At 37.0% G+C, this 26,077-nt stretch overlaps 1 protein-coding gene across 4 annotated transcripts in view; it reads right to left on the bottom strand.

The window, feature by feature from the left end:
- Positions 1–26,077, bottom strand: part of COG5 (component of oligomeric golgi complex 5) — a 330,055-nt gene that overhangs the window by 130,875 nt on the left and 173,103 nt on the right. For all 4 annotated transcript variants that reach the window (XR_010322654.1, XM_003407008.4, XM_064289835.1 and 1 more), the window contains exons 8-10: positions 22,137–22,302; positions 7,047–7,159; positions 6,725–6,802 (exon numbers count right to left, since the gene is read on the bottom strand). Coding sequence is in view for 3 of the 4 variants with exons in the window: in XM_003407008.4 (XP_003407056.3) it covers positions 6,725–6,802; positions 7,047–7,159; positions 22,137–22,302 (357 nt within the window). In the remaining variant the exon portion in view is untranslated. The remainder of the gene's footprint in view (positions 1–6,724; positions 6,803–7,046; positions 7,160–22,136; positions 22,303–26,077) is intronic.

Here is a 26,077-nt window from a genome sequence, read left to right as displayed (position 1 = left end):
ACTCTTCTTTTTCTCTACTACTTGACCTTTCCAATCTATAGCCACGACGCAGTTAAGGTCATCATTAAAAAATACAAGTATGATCGTGTCAACTGTGCTTTAAAAAAGTTTTAAAAAATCAAGCCTGTTGCCGTCGAGTGGATTCCAACTTACAGTGACCCTATAAGTGGTGTATGAACTCCACCTGTCCTCTCCAGCCACATTTAGCACTGCTCTTCTCCCTCTAGTCACACGGGACTTTAGTTCCTCAAAAATCTAATCTTCCTTCCTTTTTACATACTTCTTTTTGCACACTTTTTCCCTATCACCAAGCTAATTCCACTATCATTCACGTCTCAGCTTTTTAAAAAAATCACTTCATGAAGTCACCATATTACATATTTTCACACACCTTGCAGGTCCTGGTGGCGTAATGGTTAAGTGATATGCTGCTAACCAAAGGGTCGGCAGTTCGAATCCGCCTGGCGCTCCTTGGAAACTCTGTGGGGCAGTTCTACTCTGTCCTATAGGGTCGCTATGAGTCAGAATGGACCCGACGGCACTGTTTTTTATTTTTGCAAGTCCTTGTAAGCTATCACAATTATAATTAAAATTAATCACTTACATAATTATTTGCCTAATATCTATTTCCTTTTGGTACCATTCATCTACTCTGTTCATTTCTCTGTTTCCAGGGGCACCACTAAGGTTGGTGTCACTCAGTGCAGTAATTCGTGGTGTCGCCCCCGCGCGCCGGCAAACCACACCCCCTGTGGGCGGAGCAGCCTGGTCCTGCCCCATCCCCAGGCAGGGCCAAGCACAGAGCTGTGCTGCCCAGCCCCCTCCAGGCCCTGCCCCTCTTGGCTCCCCACAGCTCCTCCCCTCTCCCACTGGCCCAGGCAGAGACAGTCCTCCCTGCCCAGTGGTGGAGTTTGGGCCTGGCCACTGGCTTTCTGACTGGCAGATGATGGGGTGGGGAGGGTGCTGATGAGTTACCCTACTAGGTGGCACTAGGTTGACACCAACGCCCCTAGAGATGCCACCGCCTATCTCCTATGCCTAACACAGTGCCAAGAATATGGAATATGGTAGCACTGGATAGAAAACTGTAGCCCTGGTGATGTAGTGGTTAAGAGCTCATACGCTCACCAAAAGTTTGGCAGTTGGAATCCACCAGCCCGCCGCTCCTTTGGAAATCCGAGGGGGCAGTTCTAATCTGTCTTATACTATAATAAAAGAACTTAAGCATCTTCCTTTTTTTTTCATATTGTGAAATATTTTACTATAATTTTAACCCAAATTAATTATTTTGCTTATATATGTTGTGTATATAAAAATATAAAAATATTCTAGGAGCTAGTGAAAATTTAATTTCCATTTCATTTCTAATTTGAGGAAATAATGAGGTTAAATAAAAGATGTATTTTTCCTATAGATTAAAGACATTTTAAGGAATTCCCTCAATGCAAAAATTAATTTTTATGCTATCTATCCGGAAATAGCATCTAAAGTAATACTCTAAGGGCATCTAAAAATTTATTGTAGAGAAATAGGTCAAGCTCTACAATACACAGCTTTATTAGATTTTTTAAAATCATGTGCCTTTAAAAGTTTTATTACAGTCTAAGTTTGATGCTTACTATGTCTCATAAACATGTTTTTCTCCATAAGAGAATATCTATTTTGTTATGAACTTTAGTGAGTTAGTATATAATTTAGTTGAATTTATCTTTATAGTCTATTACACATGGTTAAAGGTTTCTGCTAGACGTCCTTTATCTGCTTAAGGGAGTTTCCTTCTACTCCCAGCTTGCTAGAACTTTTTATCATGCCGAATTTTGTCAAATACTGTTTCTGTATCTGGTTGGATAGTTATATCATTTTTACACACTGCTGGACTTGCTGTGCTAATAAAAAAAATAATAATAATATTTTGAGGTTTTTCCATATATGTTCCTGAGCATGACTGGACTCTAATTTTCCTTTCTTATAATCCTTATCTGGTTTTGGTATAAAAATCATACCAGTCTTACAAAATGAGTGGGGAGTTTTTCCTTTCTCTGTTTTCTAAAAGAATGGCATGATATGTTCCCTGAAATTCTGGTAGAGGTTGTTTACAAAACCATCTGGGCCAACTAGTTTCTTGGTATGAAATCTTTAAACTACTGGTTCAACTTCTTTAAAGGTTACAGGACTATGATGGCTTTTAATTCTACTTGAAGAGTTTTGGGAAGTTATCATTTTTTTAGAAATGTGTACATTTCCACTGTTTTAAAATTAGCACAAAGTTTTTCCTAATATTCTCTTTTTTAACCTTTTCCTTTAATATAATTTTAAACTTAGAAGTTGCAAGAATAGCACAAAAAACTCCCATTCACTACAGTCACTAAGATTCATCACTTGTTAACATTAAGCCATATTTCTTATTCCCATTTTTTCTCTCTCTGAACCTTTGAGAATAAGTTGTACATAGGTTTTCATTCCTCTTAGATGAATACCTAAGGAGTGGATTGCTGAGCCAATATAGAAAGTGTATGCGTTAACTTTTTAAGAAACTGCCAAGCTGTTTTCCAAAGTGGTTTTCCAATTTTCTACCTTCTTTTATCAGCAGGATATGAGAGTTCCAGTTGCTCCATGACTTAGTACAGTCAGTCTTGTAAATTTCAGGTATGTGCTTATTTGATATCTGTCTATAAAATCGCTGTTCAAATCTTTTGCCCAATTTTCAAATTTGGCTTTTTGTTTTCTTACTGAGTTTTGAGAGTTCTTTATACATTCTAGATAGGAGGCCTTTATGAGATATGTGATTTGCAAATATTTTTCTCCCAGTCTACGGTTTGTTTTTTGCATTCTGTTAACAGGGTATTTCACAGAGCAGAAGTTGTTAATCTTGAGAAAGTTCAAATAACCAATTTTTCTTTTTATGGATCATGCTTCTGGTATTCCATCTAAGACAACTTTGTCTACTACAAGGTCACAGGGATTTTCTCTTACGTTTGCTTCTGGAAGTTTTAGAGTTTTACATTTAGGTCTAGTATCCATTTTGAGTGCTTTTTTAATATAGTGTGAGGTATGGATCACTGATATTTTTGCATTTGGATATCCAGTTATTCTAGCACCATTTGTTGAAAAAAAGACTATCATGGTGCCACTGAGTTGCCTTTGCAACTTTTTTGAAAATCAGCTGTCCATATATGAGTGAGTATATTTCTAGACTCTCTATTTTTCTCCATTGATCTATGTGCCTAACTTTGTAGCAACTCCAGTGTTGAATATTGAAGCTTTAAAATACATCTTGAACTCAGATAATGTTAGCCCTTCAATTTTGTTTCCTTTTTTCACTAGCAATGGATGTTCAGTCTGTCAAATACTTCTCCTTCATCTACTCAGGTGATAATATGGTTTTCCTTTTTAGTTTGTTGCTTTCCTTTTCCAATTAGCCTTATATTAAAACCTCATCATATCCTCATCATTTTTAACCTCTCTTTCATATTTCCCATACCCTTGTCTTTATACTGAATTCTGCCTCAGTGGCAATGGGTTTGGTTTTGGTTTATCTGCCAGGCCTCTAATTCTCTTTACAGTTTTATGTAATCTTCTGTTTAACCTTATCTGCTGATTCTTTTTTAATTTCCATGATTTTATTTTTAATTTCTAAGATTTCTATCTTGTTCTTTTTAAGATATTCCTGGTCCATTTTAGATAGTCACATGTTTCTCGTTTATTTTATTCCATTATTTTTCTTTCTTTTTTTTTTAAATTTTATACACAGATATTTTAGATTCTCCATAATTCTAATATTTAAAGTTCACAGGGTCTTTTAGAAATTCTTTAGAAGTCTAAAATCTGTTTTGCTTTGTTTTAATTTTTTTCTGCTGATTTTCACTCATAGCTTCTAGCTTTATTTATAAAATTGGGTTTTTTCTGTTTGTTTTTTATTTTTTTTTAAAGGGAACTCGTATTTGGCTAACCTTATGAGGGGAAATCTGATGACTAAATATAGAAATGTTTTCCTCTGGAGAGGATCTGCATTTACTTGTCATTGGAGTGAGGTACTCTTACCAACCCAGAACCAAGTTAATCACCTTCAGGGATCTCATGCTCCTGGGTTTATTCTTCAGTCTTGCAGGAGTACAGGTCTAAAGTGCTGATCCCATCATTGATATGGGTAACTTTGACCCCAGGGTAACCCCAGCTTTTGTATTCCCTTATAGCTCAGAAATCTCCATTACAGTTTCAACTATTTTGTCTGTGTGTATGCTCCTCAGAGAGTCTCTTGCTTTTTGCAGGCCTAACAGTGCATTAAGAATGAGGTTTATAACATTTATCCAAAATTTATTTGTACTATAGTTGGAGGGCCCTTCATAATATCTGGAACACCATACTAGTAAAAGTAGAAACTTTCTAACCTTTAGAGATAAGAATATTATCTGATATAATTGTAAATTTAACTGGCTTTTAGCTACTCAAGATGTAACAGATAACAAGTTAAGCTTCTTTCTCATAATATTAAAAAGGTTTGCTATTTGGGTATCCTAAAATTTTTCTGAGAAGTCTTTAATGCTATTATCAAATCATTTGATATGTCTAAAAGGGCAAAAGACATTCTTTTTTCATAGTTAGAATTCCAATTAGTACTATAGCTACTCAAAATGCTGAACACACTCCAAATTTAGCTTAATGCATCCTACACATATGATTACAAGATTCTGTTCGATGATAAAAATTGCTGGCTTAGAAAATGGAAGTACCATATCTACACTCCCACATACAGCTAAACTGGCTTAATTCCACAGATGAGAATCTACAATCTGTTTTCCACTGTGTGGATCCTGAACAGTCAATAATTTGCTGCCTTCACGTCAAGCAAAGTGTTATATACAGTGTTGATTATTATATAGTGCTACTAGAATGCTTAACTGGTGTTTAAAAGATACCAAAATTGAATTTTTAATGTCTCAGTGGCAACATGATTTTTAATAATCAGCTTAAAATTCTTATTTAAAAAATGAGATTATTATCCATTATTCAGAAAACACAATACAGAAGAGAAAAGAATATTCAACATTGAAATACTATGAATATTTAATATGAATTGATAGGTATGAATGTGTCTTTTCAAATTACAGTGTGAACTGAAAATTACAGGCTAATTTTTCAAGTTAGCCAGAGCATTTATTTAATTAAATAGAAGCAGAATTAGTTATCTCAATTAAGAAACTGCACAGATTAAAATCTGAACACAGAAATGTGTTCAAAAGACTCTACATTTAAACTATTCTTAAAATTTGTTACACCTGATAGAATTGTTGGTCTAGTTACACTCAACCCATTTACGCCCTCTTTACACTTTGATATACTGTTTGCAACATGATGAATACCCATTGCAAAAACCTTCTGTACTAATAAAGCATTACAGAAACTAACATCACGGAGGATTTTTTTCTTCTTTTGAAGATTCTTGAGATAAGGCTTTGTATACTAATATGAATAGTTCTATCAACTGGAATAAATATCTTAGCAAACAACGAGGCAGAATTGGCAACATTAATCTGAAAATAGAGTTTTTAAAGTAAACCTAAATGTTTATTTTTTGCCCAATAAAAGCTTATAAATGATTTACTAATTTTTACAACACTTCACAGAACTAAGGAAAATTATTTTCACTATTTTTTATACCTACAAAATTACCAAATGTTAGACCATAAACTCACGATTCTTTAGTAAAGGGAGGAATACAGTCTTGACACATTCAGAGTAAAAATCCTTGATATATGTGTTTTTATGTAATGTACTGTGCCCAACTCACGGTGACACCATGTGTTTCAGCGCAGAACTGCACTCCATAGGGTTTTCAATGTTGTCATTGTTGTTAGGTGCTGCAGAGCTGGTTCCAACTCATAGTGACCCTATGCACAAAAGAACAAAAAACTGCCTGGTCCTGCACCATCCTCCAATCGTTGCTATGTTTGAGCCCACTGTTGAAGCCACTGTGTCAATCCATATCATTGAAGGTCTTCCTCTTGTTCCTTAATCCTCTACTTTACCAAACATGACGCCCTTCTCCGGGGACTGCTCCCTCCTGGTGCCCACACTATGTGAGATGAAGTATCGCCATCCTCACTTCTAAGGAGCATGCTGGCTGTACTGCTTCCAAGGCAGATTTGGTCATTCTTCCGGCAGTCCATGGTACATTCAATATGCTTTGCCAACACCGTCATTCACAGGCATCAGTACTTCTCTGGTCTTCCTTATTCATGGGCCAGCTTTCGCATGCATATGAGGTGACTGAAAACATGACTTGGGTCAGGTGAACCTTAGTCCTTAAGGTGACACCTTTTCAACACTTTAAAGGGATCTTCTGTAGTTGACTTGCCCAACCCAATACGTGGTTTGACTTCTTGTTTGCTGCTTTCATGGGCGTTGACTGTGGATCCAAGTAAAATGAAATTCTGGACCTTAGTATTTTCTCTTGGGTTTTCAACAGCTGTGGCCTTTCGGAAGTAGATCACCAGGACTTTCTTCTGAGGCACCTCTGGGTGGATCGGAACCACAAAGGACTCCTCCATATATATATATATATATATATATATATATATATATATATATATATATCTCAAAGAAAACTTATGCTTGTCAAGAACAACACTTTCCAATTGTTATCTGACATACAGCCACTGTAAGGAAGGAACATGAATGATGTTGGCTCAGGAAAATAAGTGAAAATATTTTCATTTAAACATACCTTAACTATTTCTTCAATGAAGCAAATGTGAGAAACAGGATCTCTCTTCTTGGCTAATACTTTCTGTAGATGTTGTACCTGAAAAAAAGGAGGGACGGCTACATATATAATTGGGTATTTTCAACTAAAACAAATGAAAAGCTTGGAACTAGAAAAGTAAGGAAAGGGAACTAGCATTTTGCTGGGGCCTTTCAATATATTATAATAAGCTAACATAGGTATCTGAAGTGCTCAAAGATTTTAAGATATCTGTAAAAAATCAGACAACTTGGAATAATCAAGATTTAAACCATAATTTAAATTTTTTCCACTCCCTATTTACCTGCCCACAAACAGTACAGATATGATCCATAAGTTTCTCCATATTGGTCCAAAGGGAAGCACGAAAAGCTGCAGTATTTCCTGGGGTTGGCATGGTAGATCGTCCAGGCCCTCCTGTTTATGAGTGACAAACATGACAAATAAAATTTTCTAAATATAACAAAATGTATGTTAGTATAAAAAGTATACACAGGCAAATCTGGGAGCCAAGATGGCGGAATAGACAGACACTTCTGGCGAGCCCTCTTTACAACAAAGACATGAAAAAACAAGTGAAACGACTATATTTGTGACAAACTGGGAGCCCTGAGCTTCAAAGGCAAGCTTAGAAAATGAACTGAGGGGCAAGGGTAGGAAGAGACCATTCAGAAGCAGAGAGGAGTTACTGGACCTGAATCGCAGGGAGCCCTCAGGCACCATTCCCGGAGAGGCGGCGGCAGTGGGCTGGTACTAGCGTTCCACAGCAGTTTCCTCAGGAAGAAGCAGCCAGCCACACAGCCCACCGACACCTCCGGAACCTGAGTAGAACAGTGCTCTCAGCAAAAGCTAAGTACTTGCGTATATTTTAACCGCCCCCCCACCCCAAACGGCTTCAGCAGCTGAATTCCCTTGGACTGAGATAGGCACTGTGCAGCACCTACTGCCATACTCCTGGCCTTGGGGAAGGAAAAAATTTGCATTTGGGGGAAAAGATGGTTTGCTAGCTCCACTAACCGGTAGAGCTCAGGACAGAGGCAGCTCCTATCCAGGCATAAACCATCCGTGGACTTTGAGCACCTTTCCCTTCTGCATGGACCTGTGTGGGCCTATTTCAGAAGAACAGACCCTTGTTGGCAAACTCCAACCATTTCAGTGGTGCGGTGGGGTGGTGCGTGTTTGATGTTTGACGTTGCTTTGCCAATTAAACAAGGTCCCCAAATACCCACATGAGGGATCTAAGGACTGGTAGCTCCACTCAGGTCACCCAGCCACCCATGACAGGGGACCAAAGATAACTGGTACTTCCCAGTCCTTACAACCAAAAATTCTGGGTGCCCATGGTCCCTCTGCAGAACCCACCCACCTGCACACTCTAGGGAAAAGGGACGCACTTTCCTCAGAGAAACTCGGGGATTGGTTCTCAGCCCCCTGCCTTGTTCAGAGTGTGACCCCCTGCTGCAATCAGATATGGGTATATACACCAATCACCCCTGCCCCTCTAAGACTGTAGGACAGAGGCTGTACCACACACTTGACGATCAGCTATCTGGAAACCTGAGCTGAATTCATACAAGAAAACTGAATGGACTCCTAGACTGATATACCTGATAACAGCTCTAGCCAGCTGGGGACAGAACACCAGAGCTCCAAAGGCGAAAATAATCAAGCTAGCTCACTGAAGCAACCCATAGGGGTATACCAAAACAAAACAAAGCAAGCAGCTACGACACAGTAAGCAAGCATAAACTAATACAATAACTTGTAGATGGCTCAGAGATAACAGTCAATATCAAGTCACATAAAGAAACAGGCCATGATCACCTCAACAGACTCTCAAAACAAAGAATCCGGGGATCTTCTAGATGAAAGTGCATTCCTGGAATTACCAGATGCAGAATACAAAAGTTTAATATACAGAATCCTTCAAGACATCAGGAAGGAAATGAGACAATATGCAGAACAAGCCAAGGAACACACAGATAAAGCAACTGAAGAACTCAGAAAGATTATTCAGGAACATAATGAAAAGTTTAATAAGTTGGAAAAATCCATAGACAGGCAGCAATCAGAAATTCAGAAGATTTACAAAAAAATTACAGAAGTAGACAACTCAATAGAAAGTCAGAGGAGCAGAATTGAGCAAGTAGAAGCTAGAATTTCTGAACTCGAAGATAAATCACTTGGCACTAATACATTTGAAGAAAAATCAGATAAAAGAATTAAAAAAAAAAAATGAAGAAGCCTTAAGAATCATGTGAGAATCTATCAAGAGAAATAACCTACGAGTGATTGGAGTACCAGAACAGGGAGGGATAACAGAAAATACAGAGAAAATTGTTGAGGATTTGTTGGCAGAAAACTTCCCTGATATTGTGAAAGATGAGAAGATATCTATCCAAGATGCTTACAGAACTGCACATAAGGTAGATCTTAAAAGAAAGTCACCAAGACATATTATAATCAAAGTTGCCAAAACCAAAGATAAAGAGAGAATTATAAGAGCAGTGAGGGATAAATGAAAAGTCACCTACAAAGGAGAGCAAATAAGAATAAGCTCGGATTACTCGGAAGAAACCATGCAGGCAAGAAGGCAATGGGATGACATATTTAAAAAATTGAAGGAAAAAAATTGCCCACCAAGAATCATATATCCAGCAAAACTGTCTCTTAAATATAAAGGAGAAACTAAGACATTTCCAGATAAACACAAGTTTAGGGAATTCATAAAAACCAAACCAAAACTACAAGAAATACTAAAGGGAGTTCTTTGGTTAGAAAATCAATAATATCAGGTATCAACCCAAGACTGGAACACTGGGCAGAAAAACCAGAAGTCAGCCCAGGCAGGGAAAACCAAAAAAAAAAAAAAAAGCAAGACTATTAAAAAAAAAGGCTCAAAACAGTGTAACAGCAATGTTATTATATAAAAGAAGACAACATTAGAATAATAAAGAGGGACTAAGAAATGTAATCATACCCCTTCCATATGGAGAGGAAGATACAGCGATACAAAGAAATAAAAGTTAGGTTTAAATTTAGAAAAACGGGGTAAATAATAAGGTAACCACAAAGGAGACAAACTATCCTACTCACCAAAATAAAATATAAGAAAAAAATACAGACTCAGCAGAAACAAAATCTCCAACAACAAATATGAGGAAAGGACAATATATAAAGATAATCTACTCAGCACATAAAACTATGTGGGAAAAAGAAACTGTCAACAACACACAAAAAAAGAAATCAAAATGACAGCACTCAATTCATACCTATCTATAATTACCCTGAATGTAAATGGACTAACTGTACCAATAAAGAGACAGAGAGTGGCAGAATGGATTAAAAAACAAGATCAGTCTATATGCTGCCTACAAGAGAAATACCTTAGACTTAGAGACACAAACAAACTAAAACTCAAAGGATGAAAAAAAATATATCAAGCAAACAACAATCAAAAAAGAGCAGGAGTGGCAATATTAATTTCTTAAAAAATAGACTTTAAAGTTAAATCCATCAGAAAGGATAAGGAAAGACACTATATAATGATTAAAGGGACAATACACCAAGAAGATATAACCATATTAAATATTTATGCACCCAATGACAGGGCTGCAAAGATACATAAACTCTATCAGCATTGAAAAGTGAGATAGACAGCTCCACAATAATAGTAGGAGACTTCAACACACCACTTTCCGTGAAGGACAGGACATCCAGAAAGAAGCCCAATAAAGACACGGAAGGTCTAAATGCCACAATCAACCGACTTGACCTCATAGACATATACAGAACACTCCACCCAACAGCAACCAACTATACTTTCTTTTCTAGTGCACAAGGAACATTCTCTAGAATAGACCATATATTAGGTCATAAAGCAAGCCCTTAGCAGAATCCAAAACATTGAAATATTACAAAGCATCTTCTCTGACCATAAGGCCACAAAGGTGGAAATCAATAACAGGAAAAGCAGGGAAAAGAAATCAAACACTTGGAAACTGAACAATACCCTGCCCAAAAAAGACTGGATTATAGAAGACATTAAGGATGGAATAAAGAAATTCAGAGAATCCAATGAGAACGAAAACACTTCTTATCAGAACCTTTGGGACGCAGCAAAAGTGGTGCTCAGAGGCCAATTTATATCAATAAATGCACACATCCAAAAAGAAAAAAGGGCCAAAATCAAAGAATTATCCCTACAACTTGAACAAATAGAAAGAGAGCAACAAAAGAAACCCAGGGGCACCAGAAGAAAACAAATAATAAAAATTAGAGCTGAACTAAATGAAATAGAAAAGAGAAAAACAACTGGAAGAATTAACAAGACCAAAAGCTGGGTTTTTTTAAAAAAATCAACAAAATTGATAAACCACTGGCCAAAGTGACAAAAGGAAAACAGGAAGGGAAGCAAATAACCTGAATAAGAAATGAGATGGGCGATATTACAACAGACCCAACTGAAAGTAAAAGAATCATATGAGACTACTATGAAAAATTATACTCTAACAAATTTGAAAACCAAGAAGAAATGGATAAATTCCTAGAAATAAACTACCTACCTAAAGTAACACAAACAGGGGTAGAACAACTAAATAGACCCATAACAAAAAAAGACTTTGAGAAGGTAATCAAAAAATTCCCAACAAAAAAAAAGCCCTGGTCTGGATGGCTTCACTGCAGAGTTTTACCAAACTTTCAGAGAAGAGTTAACACCACTACTACTAAAGGTATTTCAGAGCATAGAAAAGGATGGAATACTGCCAAACTCATTCTATGAAGCCACCATATCCCTGATACCAAAACCAGGTAAAGACACCACAAGAAGAGAAAATTACAGACCTATATCAATCATGTACGTAGATGCAAAAATCCTCAACAAAATTCTAGCCAATAGAATTCAACAACATATCAAAAAAATAATTCACCATGACCAAGTGGGATTCATACCAGGTATGCAGGGATGGTTCAACAGTACAAAAACAATCAATGTAATCCACCACATAAATAAAACAAAAGATAAGAATCACATGATTTTATCAATTGATGCAGAAAAGGCATTTGACAAAGTTCAACACCCATTCATGAGAAAAACTCTCAGCAAAATAGGAATAGAGGGAAAATTCTTCAACATAATAAAGGGCATTTATACAACGCCAACAGCCAACATCACCCTAAATGGAGAGAATCTGAAAGTATTCCCATTGAGATCGGGAACCGGACAAGGATGCCCTTTATCACCACTCTTATTCAACATTGTGTTGGAGGTCCTACCCATACAATTAGGCTACATAAAGAAATAAAGGGCATCCAGATTGGCAAGGTAGAGGTAAAAGTATCTCTATTTGCAGATGACATGATGTTATTTATACACAGAAAGCCCTAAGGAATCCTCAAGAAAACTACTGAAACTAATAGAAAAGTTCAGCACAGTATCGGGATACAAGATAAACATACAAAAATCAGCTGGATTCCTCTACACCAACAAAAAGAACATCGAAGAGGAAATCACCAAATCAATGCCATTCACAGTAGCCCCCAAGAAGATAAAATACTTAGGAATAAATCTTACCAGACATGTAAAAGACTTATACAAAGAAAACTATAGTATACTTCTGCAAGAAACCAAAAGAGACTTACATAAGTGGAAAAACATTAACTTGCTCATGGATAGGAAGACTTAACATTATAAAAATGTCTATTCTACCAAAAGCGATCTATATATTTAATGCAATTCCGATCCAAATCCCAAAGATATTCTTTAATGAGCTGGAGAAACATATCACCAATTTCATATGGAAGGGAAAGAGGCCCCAGATAAATAAGGCACTACCGAAAAAGAAGAGCAAAGTGGGAGGCCTTACTTTACCTGTTTTTAGAGCCTATTATACCGCCACAGTAGTCAAAACAGCCTGGTACTGGTACAACAACAGATACATAGACCAATGGAACAGAATTGAGAATCCAGACATAAATCCATTCACATATGAGCAGTTGATATTTGACAAAGGCCCCGAAACAGTTAAATGGGGAAAAGACAGTCTTTTTAACAAAAGGTGCTGGCATAACTGGATATGCATCTGCAAAAAAATGAAACAAGACCCATACCTCTGTCCATGCAAAAAAAAAAAAAGAGCTCAAAATGGATCAAAGACCTAAATATAAAATCTGAAATAACAAAGATCGTGGAAGAAAAAATAGGGGCAATGTTAGGAGCCCTAATACATGGCATAAACAGTACACAAAACATTATTAAGAATGTAGAAGAGAAACTAGGTAACTGGGAGCTCCTAAAAATCAAACACTTATGCTCATCCAAAGACTTCACCAAAAGAGTAAAAACACTAGGTACAGACTGTGAAAAAGTTTTTAGGTATGACATTTCCGATCAGCATCTGATCTCTAAAATCTATATGATACTGCAAAAACTCAACTACAAAAAGATAAACAACCGTATTAAAAAATGGGCAAAAGATATGAATAAACACTTCACTAAAGAAGAGATTCAGGTAGCTAACAGATACATGAGGAAATGTTCACGATCATTAGCCATTAGAGAAATGCAGATCAAAACTACAATGAAATTTCATCTCACTCCAACAAGGCTGGCATTAATCCAAAAAACAAAATAATAAATGTTGGAGAGGCTGTGGAGAGATTGGAACACTTCTACACTGCTGGTGGGAATGTCAAATGGTACAACCACTTTGGAAATAGATTTGGCGCTTCCTTAAAAGCCTAGAAATAGAACTGCCATAGGATCCAGCAATCCCACTCCTTGAATATATCCTAGAGAAATAAGACCCTTTACATGAAGAGACATATGCACACTCATGTTTATTCCAGCACTGTTTACAATAGAAAAAAGATGGAAGCAACAAAGTTGCACATCAACAGATGAATAGATAAATAAATTATGGCATATTCACACAATTCATAACATGGAGGAACCTGGAAGGCATTATGCTGAGTGAAATTAGTCAGTTGCAAAAGGACAAAGATTGTGGCTCTGCTTTTAAAGTGGGCAAGAATCAAGAAAACCAAGGCACTCTGTTTCTGTAAGCTGCTTCACTCTGATTTTTCTGTAATTCTATGTTTACAAAGAATTGCATGAATGGGAAACTAGTTTGATATGTAAACATTCACCTAAAGCACAATGAAATGTGTTAAAAAATTGCATATACCTTTACTAAAGAGATGCTATTATTTTCTTAGTCTGATAATAGTGGAAAGGAACAAAAGAGACAGAAATCTAGGAGAGAGATGCTGGCTGTAACAATATGAATAATTCCTGTTTGAAATTTAGGTCTAATTAATTTTTAAAATTATTTGCATTGTTAAAAAAGAATATTAAGGGAAAGTATAGAGGGAATAGAGAAATAACGCTGTAACAATATGCAATTGTTTCAGATGTTATACAAAGAAGAAATTCCTAACATGCAGGAAAGGACAGGTAGTGCTTTGCAAAAATTAGAAAATACTAATCACATTCCTGGAATATGCAAGGAATGGTTTTATTATAAAGAATTATGGGACTCATGAACTCATTATTTTTTAAAGTAAATACAAGCAGAAATATAAAAAGATATAATTATCTGTATTTACTTTAGAGAAACTGAGGCACAGAAAAACGATCATAGTAGTTGAACTAGTTTTAGAGGCTCAATTTTTCTTACTTGTAGAATAGTACATAAATATTTTTACCCTTATATGCTAAATGTATCTTGTTGAAGATACAAACGACAGAAATAATCAACTGCTAGAATATAGAATAAAAGAAACAAACGAGAGAAATAATCAAGTGGTAGAATATAGAACAGCTATATAAAGGAAAAGAAGGAAGAATAATTAAAACAAAAACTGATGTCATTGTACCAAAGACCAAACCTATTGCCGTCGAATTGATTCCAACTTACAGTGACCCTACAGGACAGAGTAGAGCTGCCCCATAGGGTTTCCAAGGAGCGGCTGGTGGATTTGGACTGCTGACCTTTCGGTCAGCAGCTGATATAGTTAGCTTCAATGAACTCAAGAAACAAAATAAATGGTGTCATAAATTACGTTTCATTAAAGGAATAAAGGAAACTAAAAGTTCCTCAAAGAATACTTCTAGTTAATAATGGTAAAAGGCATTTTCCTACTTTCTTCCTTTGAAAGACAATGAAAATAAGGACAAACAAAAAGTAGAGAAAATGTCAACTTCAAAGAAGCAGATAAAACATCAGACTTGAGATGATGATGCATGCGTGCCAAACATTGTAGCTAAATTAAAATGAAGAAGAAACCACTACCAGATAGTTGACATCTTAGATCACTGTTGTTGTTGGGTGTTGCTGAGTCGGTTCCCACTCACAGTGACCCTATATACAACAAAACAAAACACTGTCTGGTCCTGTGCCATTCTCACAATCTCTGTTGCAGCCCCTGTGTCAATCCATCTCATTGAGGGTCGTCTTCTTTTTCACTGACGCTCTACTTTACCAAGCATGAGGTCCTTTTGCAGGGAATGGTCCCTCCTGATAACATGTCTGAAGTATGTGACACAAAGTCTTACCATCCTCACTTCTAAGGAGCATTCTTGCTGCACTTCTTCCAAGACAGATAATGTTCCTTCTTCTAGTCATCCGTGGTGTCTTAGTTATCTAGTGCTGCTGTGACAGAAATACCATAAATGGATGGCTTTAACAAACAGGAATTAATTTTCTCACAGTTTAGGTGGCTAGAAGTCTGAATTCAGGGCACTGACTCTAGGAGATGGCTTTCTCTCTCTGTCAGCTCTAGGAGAAGGTCCTTGTGTCTTCAGCATGTTTCCTGGTGCATTGAATATCTCCATGGGCTTGGCATCAATCTTCCCTTATCTCTTCTCACTTACTTCTTAAATCTCTTTTATATGTTAAAAGAGACTGACTCAAGATACACCCTATACTAATCCTGTCTCATTAACAAAGACAACCTATTCCCAAATGGGATTATAACCAAGACATAGGGGCTAGGATTTTTAACACCTATTTTGGGGAGACACAATTCAATTCACAACATTTCACCCTTTGGCCCCCCAAAATTCAAGTCCTTGCCATATGCAAAACACATTCACTTCATCACATCATCCCAAAAGTCTTCAATCAACCCCAAGTTCAAAATCTCATCTTCTGAATCATCTAAATCAAATATGGATGAGACATCCCGGGGCGAAATTCCTCTTCATCAGCGAATCTGTGAAATCTAGACTACCAGCTATCTCTTCCAAAGTGCAGTGGTAGAACAGGCACAAAGTAGACATTTCCATTACAAATGAGAGAAAGTGGAGGGTAAGAAGGAATAATGGACACCAAGCAAGTACAAAACTCAGCAGAACAATTTACATTAGCTCTCAAGGCTTGAAAATAATCCTCTGTTCTTTGGGATCATCTGGGCAATAGCCCCAGCCTCCATAATCTGGGTGTTGGCCATACTCTCTGGGTTCTGGGTGAAAGCTCCTCAGCTCAGGGCTTCCGTTCTGTCTTTCAGGCCCTATGGGATGGCAGCTCTGCTTTCTCAGCTTCAGGTGGCCCCATTCTAGTCCATCTACGTGGTGACCCCACCCCTTCGGCCCAGGCAGGCCCCATTCTTCTGCTTCTTGGGCACTGCAACCCTACCCCCTCAGTTTTGGATGAGGGCACCAAACCCCTGGCATACCTTAATGGCAGCCCCATACTCTGGAATCAAGTTGATAAGGCTGTGGCCCAACCCTTTGAGACTGAGGCGAGTGTGGCCCCACCCTTTGAAACTGAGAAGGCCCTGCTTCCTGTGTTCCTTGCAACAGTTACGCTGATTTCCAAGCTGCTCCAGGGATGGTCCTTCTTTTTTCTTGGAGAATAATAGACGTAGTTACTTTGGCCTGTTTCCTGTCTGTAGAATTCCAAGAGGCGGACAGCGTTCTTTCCTTTCATTCTTTCTCCGTCCCTGTCAGTCTAAGTCAATGGGTTTTCTGCTGTGGTAGTTGGTTAGGTCCATCAGTCACAAGCTTAATCTCTTTAATAAAAGATTGTATAGCCACATCTTTGGTAAACATTCTAAGACACACATCCTTAGTTTGTTTAACAGAATTTTCTATATCTTTAAGTTCTATTCATTTTGCTCAGTTCATTTTTAAGTCCATCTCCTTCCCCTCACACTTTACTATAAGGGGCCCCTTTAAGATCTTGTTTAGAAATCTCCTCAGCCAGATATCCAGTTTCATCACTTACAAGTTCTACCTTCCACCAAACATTTAAACATAATCCAGACAAGTTCTTTCCCACTGCATAAAAAACATCACCCTTCCTTCATTGTCCAATCACGTGTTCATCATATTCTTTTAAAACCTCACAGAAGCACATTTAACGTCCACATTTCTAGTACCATTCCATTGCTGTCACCATATGTATTCTCTAAGACTATACAGACTTTTTCTGTAGCTCTTCTCATTTCCTTCTGAGGTCTCACCAGAATTATCTTTGACATCCATAATTCTACCAACAGTCTCTTCAAGACAACATAGGCTTTTACTGTTAGGTACCTTAAAATTCTTCCAGTCTCTACTCATTACCCAATTCCAAAACTGCTTCCACATTTTAGGTATCTGTTGGGCTTGGGTTAGAACAGCAACCCCCTCTTCTGGTACCAAATTCTGTCTTAGTTATCTAGTGCTGCTAACCAACAGAAATACCACAGTTGGAAGGCTTTAACAAACAAAAATATATTTTCTCACAGTTTAGGAGGCTTGAAGTCTGAATTCTGGGTGCCAACTCGAGGGGAAGGCTTTCTCTCTGTCTGAAGGAAGGTCCTTGTCTCTTAGAGCTTCTGCTACTGGCAATCTTAATGTGCCTTCACATCAATCCTCCCCCACCTCAGTTTCTGGTTTGCTTGTTTAATCTCTTATATCTCAAGAGATGGACTCAAAACATACCCTACACTAATCCTGTTCATTAACATAACAAAGACAACCCATTCCTAAATGGGATTATAGCTACAGGCATAGAGGTTAGAATTTACAATACATAATTTGGGGGACACAATTCAATCCATAACACATGGTATATTCAATATTCTTCACCAACACCACAATTCAAAGGCATCAATTCTTCTTTGTTCTTCCTTATTCATTGTCCAGATTTTGCATGGATATGAAAAGCATATGAGGTGATTGAAAATACCGTTTTGGATCTAAGACGCATCAGTTGGTCCCAACCCTCTTGGAACAAAAGAAAATGAAGAACACCGAAGACACAAGGAAAATATTAGCCCTTAAAGCTCCACATAAACCAGAGACTCACCAGCCTGAGACCGGAAGAACTAGGCGGTGCCCCGCTACCACCAATGACTGCCGTAACAGGGAACACAACAGAGTCCTGGAGGGAGCAGGAGAAAAGTTCTGAGCAGAACACAAATTCACGTCAAAAGGCCAGGCTTAATGGTCTGACAGAGACTGGAAGAACCCCTGAAATTATGGCTCCCAGATACTTTCCTGAAGCCCACTCCTCAGACAAAGATTACACAGGACTATAAAACAAAAAATAATACCCGTGAGGAGTGTGTTTCTTAGTTCAATCAGATACATGAGACTAACTGACACGATGAGAAGGCAGGAAGGGACAGGAACTGGTTGAATCGACACAGGGAACCCAGGGTGGAAAGGGAGAGTGTGCTGTCACATGGTGGGGATTGCAACTAATGTCACAAAACAATATGTGTGTAAATTTTTGTATGAGAAATTAACTTAAGCTGTGAACTTTCACCTAAAGCACAATAAAAAAGAAAATACCCTCGCTTGGGTCAGGTGCACCTTAGTCCTCAAAGTGACATCTTTGCTTTTTAGCTCTAGGGAGACAGGGAGGGGACTAGGACTAGGAAAAGACAGGTATATGGGTAACTTCATTTTTTTTGATGATGTATTTCTTAAGCTTTGTGGTAGATATTCATTATATTGTTCTCTATGCTTCTTTATATGCCTGAAATATTTAACTGTAAAAGGTAAATATTATAAAAAGAAAGTCAAGCGATAAAGAAAGATGATAATGGTGATAATGATGATGGAGATGAAGATGATGATGGAAAGTAAACAAAATAGAAGATTCACATTTCATCATCCAGAAACCATAGTTTTTACTGTACAATGAACATAAGTCCATATGTTTCTTTATGCATTATATCTTGATAGAAGGATAAATGGATGGATACAGAGACAGATGAACATAAGTGGAATTTTAAGATATATGCTTTTAAAAATTTTTTATTGTAAAGTAAAACTCAGACACAGAAAACATAAGTAAAATATGTAACTTTATCAATTATTATAAGGTGAACACCACCAAGGCCAAGTTTGCCAGCTCTCCTAGAGCCCCTTTTATGTCTTTCATTACCAATGCTGTATAGTAATCTACTTAATAATAATAAACTTTATCCATTCTTCTATTGGAGGAAAAGTTAGTCTCACTTTTTCACTATTACAAGCAATAATGCAATAAAAATTCTTATACATACATGCCAGAGTTTCTTATAAGAGAAATTATAAGACCATAGGTATATACATTTTTAACTTTAGAGGCCAGTTTTATAATACTGAGTGAAGTGGTTGAACCAATTTATTCACGTACCATCAGGGCACGTGGGTTTTTGTTCTCATCTAATAACTTAGTTCTGTCTTAGATTTTGCCACTCTGATAGTTCATAGTGCCTTGTTTAATTTGTATTTCCTTAATAAATAATTCACCCTCTATACAAATGTTGAGCATATTTCCCCATGTTTATTCAATGTGTTCTTCTGTGAATTGCCTGTTCAAATTTGTTATCCATTTTTGGAATTGTTGACTTTTTTCTTATCGAATTATATGCTTTCTTTATATACCCTAGGTACAATTTTCCCCTGAAAATTGTATGAATGTTACATATTTTTCAAATCTTGAAACAATCTTAAACTTACAGAAAAGCTGCAAGTATAGTAAAAAAAAAAATTTCCCTAAAGCATTTGAGAATTAAGTTAGTGACATGATGCCCCATCACTCCTAAATACTTTAAAGTGTATTTCTAACAAACAAGAACATTCGCCTACATAACCTCAATATAACCACTAAGATCAGGAAATTAACATTCATGCTTTGCACATAACTCTTTAAAAAACGAGTAATTATTCTTTAAAAAATAAAAAAGAATTGATGCTTAAGGTTTCTACATTAAATCACGATATCCACTTCTCAACATATGATAATGAGAAGGCTTTAAAACTCTTTATTCTTTCGACAAAAGAGGCATACATTAGGGCTGACAGCATGTGAATAATTGCTTTCATTTTTTCCCCAATTCTTGACAACACAAGAGGGAATGAGATTAAACTGCTCCTGGAAATTTAAACATTAGATCAAACTTTCTGAGAACAATTGCTGGGAAAGGCTGAGAGTGAAATCTACTTTGGTAATTTCTTTTAAAAGCCTTTGTTCTAGAATAGTCTTAATACAGTCCTACTCTGAGGCTGGGGCTAACCTTTAAAAACCCCTTTAAGATCTAAGGTTTTTTAAAATCTCTTTTTATCTAGTGCAGCTTATTTATGAGTTACATATATTCAATGGTCTTTAGAGTCATGTTTATATAAGATAAATATAATTTAACAATAAATGGCTGCAAATATTTTTTCCATATTAGCAATGTGCTATTAATTCTATACTCAGAGCCCTGGTGGCGCAGTGGTTAAGACCTCAGCTGCTAACCAAAAGGTCAGCAGTTCGAATCCACCAGACGCTCCTTGGAAACCCTGTGGGGCAGTTATACCTCGTCCTATAGGATCACTATGAGTCGTAATCGACTTGACAGCAATAGGTAAGGTAAGTATTAATTCTACACAAGTCATCTCATTTATTCACTAGGTTTGGAGTGCCCTCGATAGCAAAATGGGAAAAGAAAGATTGGAGACAGTAAGCATAAAGAATATTTCGGGGAATTTCTCTGTAGACTGAAGAAATAAAATGGGAGGGTAAAGCTGAAGAAAGAAATGGAATCAAGATATATCTGTCTGATTGATTTTAAGCAGAAGATACAATAGCAGGATTGTATATGATAGGAAAGAAACCGTAAAGAAGGAAAAATTGACAAAGTGACAGAGAAAGGATCTGCTGAAACAATGCCCTTGAGCGATGGGATCTAGTGCAAAAGTGTAGTACTATAGTTGGTTTTCGCTAGGAACAAATACAATTCATCCACATTAACGAGAAGGACGACTATGGGGGGAACTACGGAGATGGAGTTGCAGCAAGTAAGTGCAAGTTGTACATAACCTGTGGTCTTTCCTGTCTGTGGAGAAGTATCATACATATGCCAACACCAAATATTATCTCGGCAGGAAAAGGGTTGAAGACAGGTACTCTAGGGCTACTCCTCTCCACCTTGAATCTGTCTTTAAAGTCTTTAACAGTTTTCTTTAAACTTTCCTACAGTTATACTGGAGCCCTCGTGGCACAGTGGTTAAGAGTTTGGCTGTTAACCAAAAGGTCGGCAGTTTGAATCCACCAGCTGCTTCTTGGAAACCCTATGGAGCAGTTCTGCCCTGTCCTATAGTGTCACTATGAATCGGAATTGACTTGACAGCAACAGGTTTGGTTTTTGGGGGGGTTTACAGTTATACTGTGGGGGCAGTAGTGCTCACTGGTAGAATTCTTGCCCTCTATGCAAGACACCCGGCCAATGTACCTAAAGCATAGCCCCAACTTGTCTGTCAGTGGAGCCTTGTGTGTTGCTTTGATCTGAACGGGTTTCGGCAGATCTTCCTAAGATGGACTAGGAAGAAAGGCCTGGCAATCTACTTCTGAAAAATCAGCCAATGAAAACCCTATGGATCACAAAGATCTGATCCCATTGCGTATGGGGCCACCGTAAGTTGGGGACAGGCTCAACAGCAGCTTACAATAACAATAACGTAGTTATAATGTTCTCATAGTTTTATGTTTTTATCTCTTCGCTTAGCCGTTACTGCTCCTAATGACCAGAATTACAAGAAAAAGCCCAGAAGGCTAAAGTAGAAACTGTATTTCCTTAAAAAAATTTTTTTCTCTCTCAATAAGAAGTATATGTAAGGCACGAGGATAAGGATTTTAGGAAGAAAACAACGCTGTTTTGCTTTTTCTGCATCTGTTTCCTCTCAACTAAATGACATCACATTTTATAGATTTTTAACTCGAAGTTCTGAATATACCAATTGATCAGTTCAACGGGCTGATTAGAGAAAAAAATTATAAATAAATTCCGAAACATAATTTCTTCCTTCATTTTCTATCTACTAAAAAATGAGTCATTAGATTGCTTTGAAACTTTAGCGCTACATACTATTCAAAGAACTTCTCAGTTATAAATAAATGAAGAAGCTAAATATAAAACACATCCATACCTCTCACAGCTGACTGGGAAGGCTGAGTCAAAACTTTGATGTCTAATGCACTGCTAATATTTTCTTCTACGGTAGCACAATATCCTTCCACGACACTGGTAATAGTATCCTTCAAAGTCCCAAGATTATGGAAAACCTGAAGAGCTGTTCCGACTTGAGTTGGATTCTTAAAAAAAAAAAAAAAAGGTGGTGAGTGGAAGCAGACACAAATAGAAAAATAAACAAAATCAACGTAAATATACAATTTTAAGTGATGCTTGAGCAGTTGCTACCACATTTTTAAATTATCTAAGGAAAAAAACAAGGAAAATGCATTTGGAATTAATATTTCTAGCCATTATTTATTTCAAAAAAGACAAAGTTAAATCAATACCATGTATATTCTGTATTTCCCTCTTTTCCCTTTTCTTCCTTTGAAGGATAATAACAAGTTTAGAAGTCTATTGTATGATATTAGAGCTTATTTAAAATTTACCACTAATCCCTCTAGAGTCATGCTATAATTAGCAACAATACTACCTTTGGTTAAAGAACAAAAAAAATGAATTCTACAGAGTTGATTAAGGGCTGAACCATGTAGAGTGAAACTTACTATTCATTGTTTCACTCATGCGTTCTTTCTCTCATTCATCCATTCTAACTACAAATATTTATAGAGTGCCTACTATGTGTTTCTCACAGTTACGGGTGCTGGAAAAAAAATCAACTAAGTTTCTGCTCTACGGAGCTTGCATTTGGTGGTAAGTATAAAAAATAAATAAACATCAGACAGTGATGACTGTAGTGAAGATAAAAGGAAGCAGAGGATAAGAATAGAGAATGATGGGGATTGTTATAGAAAGAGGAGTCAAATAATGCATTTCTGGGGTGATATGTGATCAGAGACCTGAATATAGTGAGTGAGGGAGTCAAAGGAGGATATGGGGAAATGCAAATCTAAGCAGAGGTATCAGCAAAAGCACTGAGGTAGAAACATGCTTGGTATGCCAGTGAAATCGCAAGATGGCCATGGTGGTGGCTGGAGCAGAGTGACCAATGCAGAGGGAGCGAAGCAATGAGGTCACAGGACAGGTAATAGAAACACCATCTATAACGAGGCTAAGTCAACAGTGATATAAGTAGATCACTGGATTTGTCACTAAGTGAATGACTGAATTATCAAGCTAAATTTAGTACCAAAAAAAACCCCAAACCCATTGCAGTCAAGTCGACTCTGACTCATAGCGACCCTATAGGACAGAGTAGAACTGCTCCCTAGGGTTTCCAAGGTGCGGCTGGTGGATTCAAACTGCCGACCTTTCGGTTAACAGATGAGATTATACCAACCTATATTTCCAGGCTCAAATAGCTGAAACTTCTCTTTCATTTATGATTCAGTTATTAGAGACACATGATTAAAAGGTTATTTCATTAACTTATTTTCTAGACTAATAAGTTTATAAATAAAGGAAAAGGTTACTTCTCAAATTTACTGGTGTTATTTTAAAACAATAGCACATGCAGCAGATACACATACATACACACTGAGAGAGGCAAAATAGAATCAGCTTAAAAAAAAAACAAAAAAAGGAACACTGTCAATGAATAACTATACCCACCTGGGAATTTATTTTTATTAAACAAGAAAAAGGATCAAAAGGATATTGTTTCAAATTACAATATATTCTAATTATAAAAACTTATTTTAATTGCAGTAATAGTACAATTTATAAGAGCCTTGGTGGCGCAGTGGTTAAGAGCTTGGCTGCTAACCAAAAGGTTGGCAGTTCAAATGCACAAGCCACTCCTTGGAAACCTTATGGGGCAGTTCTACTCTGTCCTATAGGGTTGTTCTGGGTCAGAATCGGCTAAATGGCAACAGGTTTGGTTTGTTTTTTTTTCGGTAGCACAAATAGTTAAGTGCTCTGCTGCAGTCAAATCCAACTCATAGCAACCCCATGTGACAGAGCAGAAGTGCCCCACAGAGTTTCCTAGGTTATATTTAATGGGAGCAGATTGCCAGGTCTTTCTCCCACAGAGCCACTGGATGGGTTCGAATCACCAACCTTTTAGTTGGTAGCCAAGCACTTAATCATTTGCACCACCAGGACTCTTGGTAACAACACAGCAGAACTTAATTCTAGTGTTATTGTTGATGTTGTTAGGCGTGGGTGAGTTAGTTCCGACTCACAGCGACACTACATATAACAGAGCAAAACACTGCCCAGTCCTGCACCATCCTCATAATCATTCTTATGCTTGAGCCCATTGTTGTAGCCACTGTGACAGTCCACCTTAATTGTAGTACACATTGGGAATTACTAGCATCCCAACATGGAGAATAGGAGAAAATAAGCTACTTCACTTAAAAGTATTAACTGAAAACAATGGGTTCGGCACTTTGCTTTTGTTGTTGTTATTTCAATTTTTTGTTCCTTTCTCCCAGATTGCTATTTTTTTAACTTTTTAGTAGATCAAGAATCAAAATCAAGCAGCTGTAAAGAAACCATCCATATCACTATTCAAGTGTCTATATAAGAAAGCATTATCTGAGCAACTTCAAAGAATACTTTTCATCTCACAAAATGAAAATTAGATATACACTTTAAAATTATATTTATTGCCTTTACTATCCTCGGAAAATGTGAAATGAGTAGCTTCTTCATGTATGGTGTAGTTGCAGTGTTATCAGTTGAATCCACATTATAAAATCTATGTGTAAGTTAACTGAAAAACTTTTAAAGTTATATCTCACTTAAAAGATCTGGCTAAAATAAGCCAGTCTTCATAATACCCCTGTCCAAAAATTAATAACTTCTCAAAACTTTTCAAAACAGAAATATACAGCTCTTTATTTTTAAAAGCACAAATTATAGCAATACTTATAACAATCACAATAATTATAATACTAATAGCAATTTTAAGCTTGTCAACTAACATGACTACTTTTTCTATTAATGACAGTTATTCGCATTCATAGTCTAATCCAAACATATCATTTTTTAGCAAAGAAACTACAAAATAATGATTTTTTTAAAAATTAAATTCTTAAAGTAACATACATACAGAGGTGGTTGTAAATGATATAAGCATAGCTCTACGAATTATCCCAAAGTGAACATACCTATGTAACTACCACCTTCATCAAGAAACAGAATATTATTAGCATCTCCAATTCTTGTGTGGATCCCCCAACTGCACCTCTCTAACTCTTACCATTTTCTTAGCTCCTAACATCATAGTTTTGCCTGTTTTTGAATTTTACATAAATGGACCACATACAGTAAAACCTGCGAAAGCTAGAACCAGTGTAAGGTGGAACCTGTCAGAGAAGGAAATTGCAAATATTTTCCACTAGTAAAGAACGATAGAGAAGTGGTGGATGGCACCCTGTGAGGTGGAAACCTTGGGAGACTCAGGAAAGAAAAGCCAGTCTCATCCAGTTCTGGCTCTTACAGGTTTCACTGCAGTATGTATTTTTTTCTGTCTGGGTTCTTCTGTTTATTAACATCTTGATTGTGAAATTTATCCATGTTGTTTTTGAAGCAGTAGCTGGTTCGTTGTTATTGCCATAAAGTATTCCATTGTAGAAATTTACCTTAGTTTATCCATCGTATTCCTGATACACATTTGAGCTATTCTACTTTTTAGCTATTATAAATAAGGCTTTCATGAACATTCTAGTAGTATATGAGTTTCAGTGAACGTATATACATACACATTTTTGCCGGGTAAGGAAGGAATTGTATGCTTAGTGTAGTCCTTCAATTCTGTTCTTCTTCAATTTGGTACAGGCCATTCTCTGTTCGGAAACCCTGGTGGCGTAGTGGTTAAGAGCTCGGCTGCTAACTAAAAGGTTGGCAGTTCGAATCTATCAGGTGCTCCTTGGAAGCTCTATGGGGCAGTTCTACCCTGTCGTATAGGGTTGCTGTGAGTTGGTAATCGACTCGACGACAGTGGGT

Source organism: Loxodonta africana, chromosome 8 (assembly GCF_030014295.1).
Source record: "Loxodonta africana isolate mLoxAfr1 chromosome 8, mLoxAfr1.hap2, whole genome shotgun sequence".
Classification (NCBI taxonomy): Eukaryota; Metazoa; Chordata; class Mammalia; order Proboscidea; family Elephantidae; genus Loxodonta; species Loxodonta africana.
The sequence above is the reverse complement of the archived record's forward strand: the minus strand, read 5'-3'. Positions and strand labels throughout refer to the sequence as shown.